Raw genomic sequence first — 14,210 nt, 5'->3', positions numbered from 1 at the left:
GCTCGTTTCAAATCCCCCCCACAACATCTCGATGAGATTTAGATCCGGGCTTTGACTTGGCCATTCCAGAACCCTCCATTTCTTTCTTTTCAGCCATTCCTTGGTGGATTTACTGGTATGTTTAGGGTCATTGTCATGTTGCAAGGTCCACCTTCGGTTGAGCTTCAACTTTCCGACAGATGGCCTCACATTATCTTCAAGCACCCTCTGGTACAATGAAGAATTCAGTGGATTATATGTTGGTGAGCTGCCCAGGCCCTGATGCAGCAGCTGCCCCAAACCATAATATTTCCACCACCATGCTTTACAGTTGGTATCAGGTTCTTGTGGTCAAATGCTGTCTTTGGTTTTCGCCAAAAATGTCTTCTGGTACTGTGGCCAAATAGCTCTACCTTTGACTCATCTGTCCAGAGCACATTGTTCCAGAAGTGCTGGTCTTTGCCTAAGTGTTCATTGTCAAACTTTAGTCTTGCCCTGATGTTCTTTCTGGACAGCAAAGGTTTCCTCCTGGCACACCTCCCATGTAGATCAAACTTGTGCAGCCTCTTTCTAATGGTAGACTCGTGCACTTTGACATCAACAGTGGCAAGAGCTACCTGTAGGTTCCGTGATGACATTCTGGGGTTCTTGAAGACTTCTTTCAGCATCTTGCGGTCTGCTCTCAGGCTGAACTTGCTGGGGCGGCATGGCCTGAACAAGTTGGCAGTTGTTTTGAATCTTCTCCATTTGTCGATGATCTTCCGGACTGTCGAATGATTGATTTCAAATTGTTTGGAGATCTTTTTAAATCCCTTCCCAGACTCGTAGGCATCTATAACCTTCTTTCTGAAAGCCTCAGAGCTCTTTTGATCTAGGCATGGTGACGCCGCACACTTCAACAACAAAGAGCAAACCAAACTAAATGTCTGAGGTTTAAATAAGACAGGTTCCTCCAAGATCCTCTCCAATGATGTTCTAATCATATGCACCTGAGCTGGTGCACCTGATTCTAATTTTAGGTATTTGAAGTAGTGATAAATGTAGGGGTGTACTTCATTTTTCCACATGTGAAATTTGCATTTATGTTTATTTAAATTATACAATGGACTACAAAATGTAAATGTTTCATGATATTTGTTATATTATATCACCTTTATCTCTCAATATTGTTGAAATGAAGATCAAATAGCTATATGTTGAAAAAGTCAAAACTTTACATGGGGTGTACTTACTTTTTCACATGACTGTATGTGGCACGCCACGTAAAAAGGGGGCTGACGGGTAGTCAGAAAACGATGAAAAGTCAGTTTACCCAAGGAAAACCCATAAGCCCCCTTTTCACGTGACACACACACACGTGACACACACACACACACGTGACACACACACACGTGACAGAGACACACACACACACACACACACACACACACACACACACACACACACACACACACACACACACACACACACACACACACACACACACACACACACACAATAACTCTTCAAAATATTACACCCAAATGTTATGTGCTGGGTTAATGGCCTAATGGATAAGGCATCAGACTCCCAAGCCAGGGACTGAGTTTGAACCTTGCCACATGTATAAAGGGGCCTTTTCTATGCCTCTGGCATTTTCCCCCCAGAATGCAGTACACAGAGTCCCAGGTTACAAAGGGATTCCATTCCAAACAATCGTTCTTATGTTAAATAAATCGATCTGCTAAAGTTTGATCAAGCGGGTTAATCAGAAAAATAATTCCAACTGCAGCATGGTGCAACAAAATGTTCAAGCCAGTGCATCAGGAATCAGAAATGTAATATGCACTTAAAACGTACCTGTAAGTTAATGTGGGACATATGACGTCAAGACTCTGCCAATAAGTAGATACAGTAGGTTTTAACTTTTAACCTCAGCAGTTTGCAAGTGATCTCGTTTTCCTTTGTTTCTGCGGTTGTTCCTAAAGCAATTGGTTAATTTATATGAATTGGGTGTACTTCGAAAGGCTATGTTATTTCTATGTGACTTTACAAAGCAAAATCAATTTGATAACACCCAATTTCCAACCCCTTTGCCAGATTAACATGTTCTGGACAATATCAACATGTAAAATATGGACCATTCGACGCAACTTGCCAGTGCCACAATGAGAGGTTTCCAAAGTATTTGGCGTTTATACATATTCCACATACTCTGCTCTACACAGTAAAAATGACACGACTAAAATGAAAATAGTTAGTTTCCTTGTGTGTCCTCCAGTTTCAACAAACAGTATGTGAATATTAGGGGCATGCACTGAAATTGCCAGACAGCCAAAATTATGATGAGGTTACTCTCTTGGGCAAAAAGCAGGCAAGGCAGGCTGGCCTCACCCAAACAAGCTCATTAATTAAAAGCAAACGCCAATTAATTGCACCATTTTATAATAGAGTAGTAAGAGTGACCTTGTGGGGGTTACCCCATTGAGGCATAATCCACAGGCACGGGACCAGGGGGTCTATTGATGGTATGGGCGTGGCGTGCGCTCGGTTGTTGCAGCCACGCCCCCTTAAGAGGCTGGGGCGGAAGTGATTTGAGTTATAAAATATGCATGAGTTCCAGTCGGGTTTTAGTTCTGTTGGAATAAAGGAGCCTTGAACAAGTGAAGAAGTGTTTCACCCTCTCGTTGTCCGCAACTCCTACATTGGTGACCCCGTCTTGCTCTTGAAGGTTTTCGGAGCTTCAAACGAACATGGCGACAAGCACAGTTTCGATTAAACTGCCGGAGTTTTGGGAACGACAAGCTGCCGTTTGGTTCGCAAAAGCTGAGGCCCAATTCGCCATTCGGAGCATTTCTGCTGACGACATGAAGTATTATTATGTCGTGTCTGTGCTCAGCGGCTCCACTGCGACCAGCGTGGTGAGCCTTCTACAGGATCCTCCGAAGGGCGGCAAGTACAAGACGCTAAAGGCGCTGCTGCTCGAAACCTTCGAGCTCACCGAGGCCGAGCGTGCTCGTCAGCTCCTTCCTCCACCCGGGCTGGGCGACTCCAAGCCATCGGAGCTGATGGACCACATGTTGTCTCTCCTGGGCAGCCACCGACCATGTTTCCTCTTCAAAGAACTGTTCCTGCAACAGCTGCCAGGACAGGTACGGTCAGCCCTGGCCAACTCGTCTGTTAAGGATTTCCGCGCCCTGGCCAGGGAAGCAGACAAGTTTTTCCCACAAAAAAACAAAAAACCCAAAATTTGATTTCTTCACAATGCCAGCAGGATTATAACAGCACAAGAGCAACACTGGGCTGCCCTGCTTGTACAATATAAACATTACACGCACAATACAACACAATATAAACTTTACATGCACAACATAACATAAAAACAATACTTCACAAAACAAACAGCATAAACATAATACATAAACGCAATACAAAAAAGGATACGCACAACACAACAACTGCTTCTACATTTGCGGCCCTGTGTCTCGCATATTCGCGGGTTTTTTTAAGGATGCAAAAAAAGTAAAAAAAATTCCACGAGCCCAAGAGCAAAACAGTTCTGAAACATATTTTCCACCAGCCACGCATAAAGCAGCTGTATGTACGCAAAAAAAATATATCTTCCACGAGCCGCAAGCATGACCTGCTTCAATATTCGCAGCCCTGTGTTTCGGGTTTTCATGGCTGTTCGCAGCCGCATGAAAATATTTTAGCCACGCCACAAGCGAGCTGCTTGGCATGTCCCACCATTCGCACTATAAACCGAGCTTTGCAGCATGTCCCACCATCTGCATACGACGTCATCCCTCGCAAGTTACTGTACTGAATTAAAACGCTTCAGCACATCTATTAGTGCTGTTACTAGCTGCTCAACACCGCATCATCCAAGCTGTTAGACAATGAAAATGCTCCACCTCATTTACCACCTGGGGCATAACACATTATGCCGTGTGAGTTACAGAATGAAAACGCTCCACCGCATGTATTACCAGCTGCATCAGACGTTATACCCTGCAAGTTACACAATGAAAACTTAATCGCATCAACACCCGAATACGGCATCAATCGTTGACATCCCCCACAAACAATGAGCAGACTACTCACCCCTCTCACTGCGGCCCACAATGACTGCGCACAACTACTTATGTGCACCGTGTCCTGGGTCTCAATCATTCTTCTTATCCCATTGTTTTGGCTTGCGGTTTTGCCTCTCGCTCTGCTCATCGTTCGATCATGGCTCCCAAGTGCAATACCAGTGCCGGAGATGCGTCGACTGCCAAGAGACAGAAGAAATTGATGAGCCCGAACCAGAATGTGGATTTGAGCAGCCCCAGTTCATTCGCAGTGAGCATGGGATGGTTTCACCACTTCATGGAGCAGTATGGTCTTCAAAATGATAAAATGACAGGCAAGCATGCCTCCGCGACAACGCGGCCAAAACGTTCCTTGCACAACTCGCGCAACTGATCGACAAAAAGGGGTATGTGTGTCAGAGCAGGTCTTCAATGCAGACAAGACCAGCCTCTTCTGGAAAAATAATACCCACGAGAACTCTCATCTCGAAGTGTGGTGGAACAGCATCGGGATTCAAAGTCACCAAGGACCGAGCTTCTCTTCTCTGCACAAACGTATAAGGGGATTGTATAGCAAAGCCTACGATGCTGTATTGTTCCCTGAACCCATGTGCTCTCAGGGGCAAGAACAAACAAACGCTGCCCTTGTATTGGAGGGCCAACAGGAAAGTGTTACCTCAAGTTTAAAAGGGGGTTGGATGACATGATGCTGTCTTACAAAGAGCTGCAAAGAAACCTGCGGCAATCTGGCAGGCAGCTCTCCATCACGCATTTCTTCCGCCCTGGTCCCTCCACCTCAACAGCTTCAGCACCCTGTCCTGCCTCCCCCTCAGTGCACGACTTATCAGCGATCTCACCTATGTCGGCTTCAGCACCCTCACCTACATTCATTTTGGTGCACAACTCATCAACACCCTCGCCTAGGTCATCTTCAGAGATAGAGTTCACTGGATTTTAATTCTTCAGCATCATCATCATTTGAAAAATTAGTCAGGTTCACTATGTTTTTTCGTTCAAAATCATGGTAGATTAGCAAACCTATACATTTTTGGAAACGTTATTACATGGAAAATCTGAAAATCAGTTTACATTTGCCAATTCCGACCAATTCGATTCGACCAATTCGACCAATCGACAAATTCCATTCGACCAATTCGACCAATCGCTTCGATCGACCATTCGACCAATTCGATCGATTCGATTCGATTCATCGAATTCGATTCGATCGACCATTCGACCAATTCGATTTGCCAATCAATTTGACCGACCTTTGCTTGTGTGGAACGGACTGTGAAAACGATGCGGACTATATTGTCGGATACGACACACAGGACAGCGATGACGAACTCTAAATGGCATATTCTGTAATCGTGTATGTTTGATGCCATTGACTGCCTGTGTAGATGTGAAGTTATACTGACTGCATGTGTATATATGATTTTGCTGACTGCCTGTGTATGTTTGGTGATATGAATTATTGTGACACATTTTTATGTTATTAACTGCCTGTACAAAATGATAACATGTATTTGATTATGCAACTTATCGAGAATATAAAGACAGTATTTTGCAATTCAAAACCTTTGATTCGTGTCTTACCATTCCCCATAGCACTAATTTGATACTTTCATTGGATTCCTTGTCCAATTGGGCCTGGTGTTGGGCTAGCGGCTAGGGTGCCGGCTTAGGATCCTAGGATCCTGGGTTCGAATCCCGGTCGATCGCTGAATTAACGCCAGGGGGGTTGACTCAGCCTGTCATCCTTCCGAGGTCGGCTAATTGAGTACCAGTTCACTGGTAATTCCCTGTTTGTCGTTAAAGGCGGCAAAAAGGGTTGGCGTCAGGAAGGGCATTCGGCTGTAAAACATTGCTTCAAAAAGGGGCCCAAAAAACAACAACAACCACGGTTCCCGAAAAAGGCCAACCCCCGCTTTGCGGGGAAAATGGCCTCTAAAGGTGGTTATTATTATATATATATATATTGGATTCCTTGTCCCTGAAAATATAGGTTTAGTATATTTTAAAAAGTTTTTAGGGTAATTAAGAGGCAGAAATAGAACAAAATATGTATTTTACAGTGGCCATTTTGAAAATCCAAAATGGCCGCCATACAGGTATCTCTCCAAATGTAAACATTGATTTTTAGTTTCCTTATGCTATAACCTTTCCAAAAATGTAATTTTGCTAATCTACCATGATTCTGAACGAAATATAATTTATTGACATAGTGAACCTGACTAAATTGTGTGCGTTTGTGAAATAGTAAATTGAAACGGTACGTACATGCTGTTGTTTTTTGTTTTTTTTTATCGTTTAGTTTCACATTATGGTTGGTCAAGCACTTTTTAAAAAACTATAATCACATTCCTTCAATAAACATTGAAAACCATACCTGGTGTTGTTGCTTATTATTATTTTTTTGCAAGCATTTTCATAACACTGCAATCATTTGCATTCATTCGCAGTCGATAATAACATTTTAAACTTTAAAAAATTTCCCCAATGAATCAGCAACCACCAGAAACCTATCTCCCTTTACCCCATTTTAAACAATTCCCTGACTTTCACGGTGTCACCAAAAGGCCATTCACGGCCTTTTTCATGAATCAGGATCCGCTGGGAACCTATCCCTCCTTTTTCCATTCAAACAATACCCAAATTTGCAGATTTGATATTCGCGGTATTTTCTAGGAAAGCACCCCCACGAATGTCAGGGTGGGACTGTACAATATAAACATTACATGTACAATACAACACAATATAAACATTACATGTACAATACTAGAATGGCACGCGGTAGAGATCATACCTCCACCAGGCTGAACAGTTTATGCTTTGTATCTCACTGAATTAAAATTAAAAATACGGTCCACCAGACATTAGGTAAAATGGCTCCAAGTTCCTTTTTTTCACTCTTTTAAAGGTAATTATTCAATGTTTGATTTTATCCTGCACCGTCCAGGGACATCGGTCGCGATCTTTTTGGATTCAGATTCTAATTTTGTTATACATTTTTAACGTATCCAAGTAAATCCAAGTAAGTATAGTAATTGATATGGTCAAACTTTTTGTTTTGTTAAATATTGTGAACATTGTTTTGTTAAATACATTTAACTACTGGAACATGGGTACAGTGAGATGACTTTATATAATTTTGTCGAGTATGTCATGTCGCATCATCTGGGTTATTTTCAGTGCTCAAGATGGCAGCTTCACACGGTTCGACCAATGATTTGTTCATGGGGGGGAGTGGGAGAGAGAGAGTGGAGAAACAGGGGAGAAAGAGAAAGAGAAAGAGAAAGAGTGGGGGAGGGAGAAAGAGGAGGGGGATGCTTTTGCTAGCTTTTCCCGACACTTGGAACGGGTATTCTTCCTAGTACCATACAAACATTCCATCAACAATACAATACAATACAATATAAACATTATATATACAATACAATATAAACATTACATGTACAATACAATATAAACATTACACGGATATAAATATTGGTCTTTGTTTCATTGTATGACTTATCACAATCCTTTCACCATGACACCATTTTATAAAATGCTCTCCCACCAGTTCAAAGATGGGCGTGCATGGCACGGAACACCTCAGACCTGTTACCTCGCGTGCAGATCGCAAACTGGAGATAAGCATTTGGTTCACTCTGTCTGTCTCCCACTCCCCCCATGACAGACATCAGTCTATGATCGAGAAACGACTTGATTTCAATGCAATTATTTTATATTTTGAACAATGTAGAACACAAGTCGGAACACTGTCCTGCAGTTTAGCAGTACTTTGGCTCTGAATTTGGCAAACTGTACAAAGTTTTGTCTCGAGCATGGGAAAGCAATAGCTTCAATCTATCTGGCAGTCAAACAAATTTGAAAATCATTCCAAACAGGAAACGTACTGTTTTAGAGACCTCAAAGGACACAAACAACAGGCACGATGAACTAATTTAATGTGTTAAATAAGGTGGTGTAAAGAGGGTGTGTCAATGTCTTGAAAAATCCAATTTGCCGCATGCTCTGAGCACGGCACAACAGCGAGATTCAGACAAAAATTGCGGCACCGCAAAGACAGAGCTAACTTTGTCCCAATTTTTTTTGGGGGTTTGGTGCATCATTTTCTCAAAGATGGTTCCAAAATCGTCCGTTTCTCCAAGAATGGTTGGCAGAAAGTTCAGCTATGGACTGTTCCGGTTGACCCATCAACTTCGTATGGTTTCCACCACGCCAGTTATTGAAAGTTCACCAACAAAGCTAGTATAGATAGTGCTTGGAAATGCAAAGTAAGAGTTGAAAAAACCATTTAAAAAAAAATTTTTTTTGTATACTGAATCGAGGCTCGTGAAAGAGCTGACATTTACTTCACAAACAAATCAACCAGACAAACAAAATATATAAAAAGAGGGAGCGGAAGACAAGAGAAGGGGAAGCACACAAACACTTGAGAGCACACAACATTTAAGAGCAGGGAGATTTGTGGGAGGGAGAGGGCTTGGGGGGAGGAGGCGTGGGAAGGGGGGGGGGGGGTGGGAGAAGTATAAAACACAAGGACACCAAGGACTTCCAGGACAGAAGTTGGTATTTCAAAAAAGTGGAATTGGGGTGAAATTAGCGGGGGTAGAAAAGATCAAGGTTTTGGATGGGGGAAGATAAGAGATGGTGGTGAACAGCTGTTTTAAAGACCTGGAGGGTGGAGTGGGATTGAAGAGAGTGAGGGAGTTTGTTCCAGAGGCAGGAGAAAAGAGGAATGAAGGAGTGAAGGTGAGCAGAGAGTCTTGATTTTGGCAGTTTAGCCATAAGAGGGTTGCAGGCAGATCTTGTGCGACCTGTAGGAATATTTGCGGGACAGAGCCCAGAGAGAGCTGGGGGGGGGGGGGCAAGGCCAGAGAGGAGTCGGTAGAAGACGGAAAGACCACCAACCTGCCTGCGGTGAGTGAGTGAGAGGCCCTTGGAGTTAGCTTCATCGCGGGAGATTCCAATGATTCTGAATGCTTTGGCTTCAACAGCATGAAGACGAGCTAGGTGTGAGGCAGGAGCACCAGCCCAGAGGGGAGAGCAGTATTCCATTGAGCTGCAGATGAAAGCCTTGTATGTGGTGAGGAGCTCAGGTGTGCCAAGGAAGGACATCGCACAACGGAGGATGCCCAGTCGGCGACTGGCTTTGGAGGCCAGATTTGAAATGTGGTTTTCCCAGGAAAGATCATGCCAGATAGTGAGACCCTAAAGTTTGAGTGACAGAACTTCTTGGAGAGGATTATTCAGAAAGTGGATGGGAGGGTTGTCTCGGCGGTCTTTTCGGAGAGACATCGTAAGAGTGTGAGATTTGTCAGGATTGAAAGACATGTTCCACTTGTTTGCCCAGTCTGTGATTTTGTCCAGGTCTGCAGAGAGTGAGGAGTCTGCAGACTGCCGATCTGAGGGATGAAGAATGGAGCGACAGAGAGTAGAGTCATCAGCAAAGAGATAGAGAGGATTTTCAAGAGAGTCAGAGAGATCATTGATGAAGACCAGAAAAAGCACAGGGCCCAGAACACTGCCTTGGGGAACTCCAGCCTGAACAGGAAGAGGAGATGAGAGAAACCCATTCAGGGCCACACGTTGACACTACGACACGTTGACTACGACATTTCCATGTCCTTTTTCTCAAGACTGTTCCGGGGTAAGGTGTTTTATGAACTCTAGTTACCCTCGCCAGAGGAGACGCTATTGCATTTGAGTCCGTTTGCCTGTTTGTTTGTTTGTCGTTGTTTGTTTCTCCGCACAGAACAAATAAGATTTCCTCTGCAACCGTTCGAAATTTTCACCATAGGTGCTCCTCCTCCTCTATATTTTTTTTAATGATAATTATGAAGTCATAGGTTATGTAGTACGGGGCGCAATCTTGGAGAAACCGAAAAACTTTCCACCTCTATATCTCCGAAAGCACTGCATAGAAAAAAAATGGGACATGGCTCATTGTAAAGAACTCTCCATGGGGAATAAAATAGGTTAATGATGATGTCATAGGTGCCTCCATTAAGACGTCATAATTCGACAAGTACAGAACCTCATCCAATGAAGATGAAATTTTTTGAGTGTCATCTATGGATAAATTGGTAAAGAAAAAAAAAAAATGATGGCGTCATCGGTCACGTGGTTCGGCCGCCATATTTATTTTAACACAAAGCCTTAAAAACCACGAACAACACGTCCTGGCGAGGGTCTGCAATCTCCGATTGCTCTTTCTAGTTTAAAGCTGTATTTGGGTGTGTAAAAACACAGTTTCACCAAACAAAATTAAAGATCATTTTTATGGAGTGATGTACAATCAAAATTGAGCAATATTATGCATACAAAATATACAGTTTATATGGAGATAAGCAGACAGGTCTTATATTGGTAAATGAGCAAGCATCACAATTCTGAAATGGTAATAATACTGTGGAGACAAATCTTTTGGACAAGTGACTAACCTGGCGGAGGAAGCCCAGGTGGTGGGAAGCAAGGGAAGGGTGGAGGTGGCATGCCCAGTGGCAATCGGCCTGACAACCCAGGTGGAAGAGGCCCCATTGGAGGCAATTGATGCATTGGTGGCAGGGAAGGACATACCAGGTTTGGAGGAGGGAAAGACATCTCATTGACCTGGATACCAAGAGAGTACAACAAAACACATTTAATCTACAAACGAAAAACAAAGACCCTGGATTCCACCCAACAAACAGAACAAGCAATGATCGTGGAGCATACAAGACTCAAAAATGGGGGAAAAAACAACCAACACACAATTGACGTTTTAGAAGATTGAATGTCCGGCAACCTTAATCAGAACCTTCAGGTAAATAAGTGTGCAGCTGCCTCTATAATCACGAGCTATCAAGGAGATGTGACAAAAAAAAAAAATCTCAAAAGGAAGCATTGCAGGACCCAACAAATGCATTACCAACACACCTAAAGTTTGAGATAGGTATAAAAGTGTTCACATCTAAACTGCTCGCTCATGATACAAGAAACACAGGTTCAAATGTTCAAATCCCAGATATGAGAGTCCGCTTTCAACGACGTTCTTATAAATCACATCCAAGTACGCTGTTGTCTACTAATGTGTTTGTACTGCATGTATGATTGAAGTACAGGCTCGTCCATAAGCCTTACTGTTAAAAAATAATAAATGCATGTGCACCTCTTCCTCTACCTCACTACCTTGTAATCTACCCCCTTTTCTCCACCACTAATTATATCCTCCTCCGGAGGTCTTGAGAACTGTACCCCTTGCGTCGTTTCATCTATCCCAGTCGTTGTGTCCTTTCCATCATTGATTTAGCATAGCGCGATTTGGTCAACGTTTGGGTGGAATCGGGGTCTAGTCGGGGAATAACTGTTCGGTCGCGGTCATACCAACCGCTCGGTCGAAATAACATCTAACCGCGATCTGTAACAATTGGTCTGTAACAAAAAGATCTGTAACAATCTTCCTCTACCTCTTCCTTCCTCCTACACCTCTTCCTCCTCCTCCTCTCGGATCTTTAAGGCAAAGCTAAAACGTTTGCCAAACTGATAAAATTAGCCATTCATTCTTATCTTGGAGCTAAAGTACCATTTCTCTATAATTTCATAATCATCATCATATTAAGGTACCGAGATGTAGGTTACATCTTCTAGCCTCCCAGTGTTTTCATTTAAAACACGGTTCTACATTCGGAGTGCATGCATGAGGGCTCAGGGAAGACAGAACTTCACACAACAATGTATATTCAATTAAATATCTCATTTCTCCCCGCGACGAGCTTCAACGACCCACCACCACGGGAGACTATTTCAGTCCTCGACCAACTGATAGCTGAAGAACTAGCTCCTCACTTCAAGGTGGTTCTTCAACTCGAACAGTCCTCCCTCTCTCCGGGTTGTGCAGGATACTTCCCCCCCCCCTCTCTGGGTGGTACCGGGTACTCCCCCCCCTCTCCGGGTGGTGCAGGATGCTCCCCCCCCCTCTCTGGGTGGTACCGGGTACTCCCCCCCCCCTCTCCGGGTGGTGCCGGGTACTCCCCCCTCCTCTCCGGGTGGTGCCGGGTACTCACCCCCCCTCTCTGGGTGGTACCCGGTACTCCCCCCCCTCTCTGGGTGGTACCCGGTACTCCCCCCCCCCTCTCTGGGTGGTACCCGGTACTCGCCCCCCCCTCTCTGGGTGGTACCCGGTACTCGCCCCCTCTCTCCGGGTGGTGCCGGGTACTCCCCCCTCCTCTCCGGGTGGTGCCGGGTACTCACCCCCCCTCTCTGGGTGGTACCCGGTACTCCCCCCCCTCTCTGGGTGGTACCCGGTACTCCCCCCCCTCTCTGGGTGGTACCCGGTACTCCCCCCCTCTCTCCGGGCGGTGCCGGGTACTCCCCCCCTCTCCAGGCGGTCCCGGGTACTCCTCCCCCTCCCCTCTTTGGGCGGTGCCGGGTACTCCCCTTCCGGGTCGAGGTACATACAACAGGTAGACCTAACCACCAATGTACATTTATCAACCTGTGAGGGTCATAATTCATATGTTTTGCCGGCAGAAACGGATGAATCGATTCGATTTTTAAAGTTATAAACTTTAACCATAAGGCATAAAACAATTAAAACAGAAATTGAACTTGAATGTGCGTAGAGTGAAGGCCTACACAGTACTCAGTAGAGTAGTCAAGGCAGGTGTTTCCTTATTATATATTATTAGGCTACATATTACTATTAGAGTTATATGAGTAACAAATGGCGAGGTGCGATTAAAGAAAGTGAGGGAAATGAATTTACAATCAAAGAGTGAAGGAACCCCAGAAGTAAAAGAACCCTGAATGTGTCCCGGTCTAAGAGTAAGACTAAAGACTTGAGCGATGACAGCACAGAGTCCCGGCCCGGCAGACATTGCTGTGAACAGAATCGTTAGGTTTTCGCCAATGGAACCTGGCCACGTACCTCAGTAGAAGAAGCGGTACTCTTAGGAAACCACGTTGCGCCTCGAACCCCGAAGCTCGTCACAGTCAACAAACCACAGCACAAGCCGCGGCCTGCAGGGGCCTCTCTATCCGAGGGACGTCACGAACGCGCGGCCCGCAAAATAACCGGACCGAAAAAAGAATAAAACTCGCCAAACGTCCGACTCCCAGCCACTTTGGGGGTTTCACCAGACTCGGTACCCCTTTGGGCCGGGAATAAGCTTCGCAGAACCAGGTACGTATAAGCACCTGGCGCTGCGATCAGGTTCTTCAGAATGCTTGAAAGGATAAGGGGTTACGTATGGTTTCAAGGATCGACCAACCAGAATCTTCTTCCTCTTTACATTTCTTCTTCCTCTTATTCCTATATAATATCTCCCTTCGGTCAGGACTCAGGCGTTTTCGCAGACCTTCAATGATGAACTTTAGCGTTGGGTGTTAAAGACGTGCATTGACGCTCAAGCAGAGGAATTTCCACGCGACATGAGCTTATGTCGAAATTTCTGGTAAAAACGTCCACAGCGCCACCGAAAGAGTTTACCTCAGGAAGTTCCCACTCAAGCTCTGCATCATGGACTCGCGTTCAGTGCCGTCTATTTATTACGTACACAGATTGGGCCGAAGTTTTAACGCCGCCGCCCAAATTTCCTTCTCTCTCAAACTAAATTTTTTTTTCACTTCTCAGCCCAATATAGTGCAAAAAAAATCTCTTCCTTCTCTCAATTTACCGTTGCCCGGAACCCCAAACTTGGTTGGTGCGTACGGAATAAATAGATGGTCTGGCCATGCATCACCATCAGCCAGGCGCCATTCAAAGCCAGCGAGGTAAGTGCAGGATACGGAATTACGGATCTCGAACACATTTTCTGTTCACAAGTTTGTTTGGGATTCCATTTCACAGCAAGTCGGGTTTGTGGATCATTTGGAAGGCAGGCCGACCAGGTATCCGGTCGTCATGTCTGCTCGCATTCACTGGTGCGGTGCTCATTAATGAACCCTCGGTACCATTCGAAAAGACCGAGCCATTGTGGGGAAATCACCAATTCCTCCTGAGGGCACTGCAATGCTCCCGATAACGATGCAACCAGCGATCAGGTGGAACAAAAGCATGGCCGACACCAATATATTCCAAAAAGTCTCCAGAAGCTAGCTAGTCTTACCTCCAAGTCAAAGTAAACTAGAAAACACCTGAAAATGCAAAGCATGTCCATGTCTATTTGTATTCAGACGTCTTCTTCT

General features: G+C 44.6%; 1 protein-coding gene across 1 annotated transcript in view; it reads right to left on the bottom strand.

Annotated features, from left to right (window-relative positions):
* Window positions 1-13,308, bottom strand: part of LOC137436635 (RNA-binding protein 25) — a 188,310-nt gene extending 175,002 nt beyond the window's left edge. Inside the window, exons 1-2 of the mRNA XM_068130599.2 lie at window positions 12,952-13,308; window positions 10,487-10,655 (exon numbers count right to left, since the gene is read on the bottom strand). Of these exons, the coding sequence (XP_067986700.2) occupies window positions 10,487-10,646 (160 nt within the window). The 5' untranslated portion in view covers window positions 10,647-10,655; window positions 12,952-13,308. The remainder of the gene's footprint in view (window positions 1-10,486; window positions 10,656-12,951) is intronic.
* Between the last annotated feature and the right edge of the window lie 902 nt (window positions 13,309-14,210).

The sequence above is a fragment of the Myxine glutinosa genome, chromosome 11 (assembly GCF_964187855.1).
Source record: "Myxine glutinosa chromosome 11, kmMyxGlut1.1, whole genome shotgun sequence".
Lineage (NCBI taxonomy): Eukaryota > Metazoa > Chordata > Myxini > Myxiniformes > Myxinidae > Myxine > Myxine glutinosa.
This window is presented reverse-complemented; position numbering and strand designations above follow the sequence as displayed.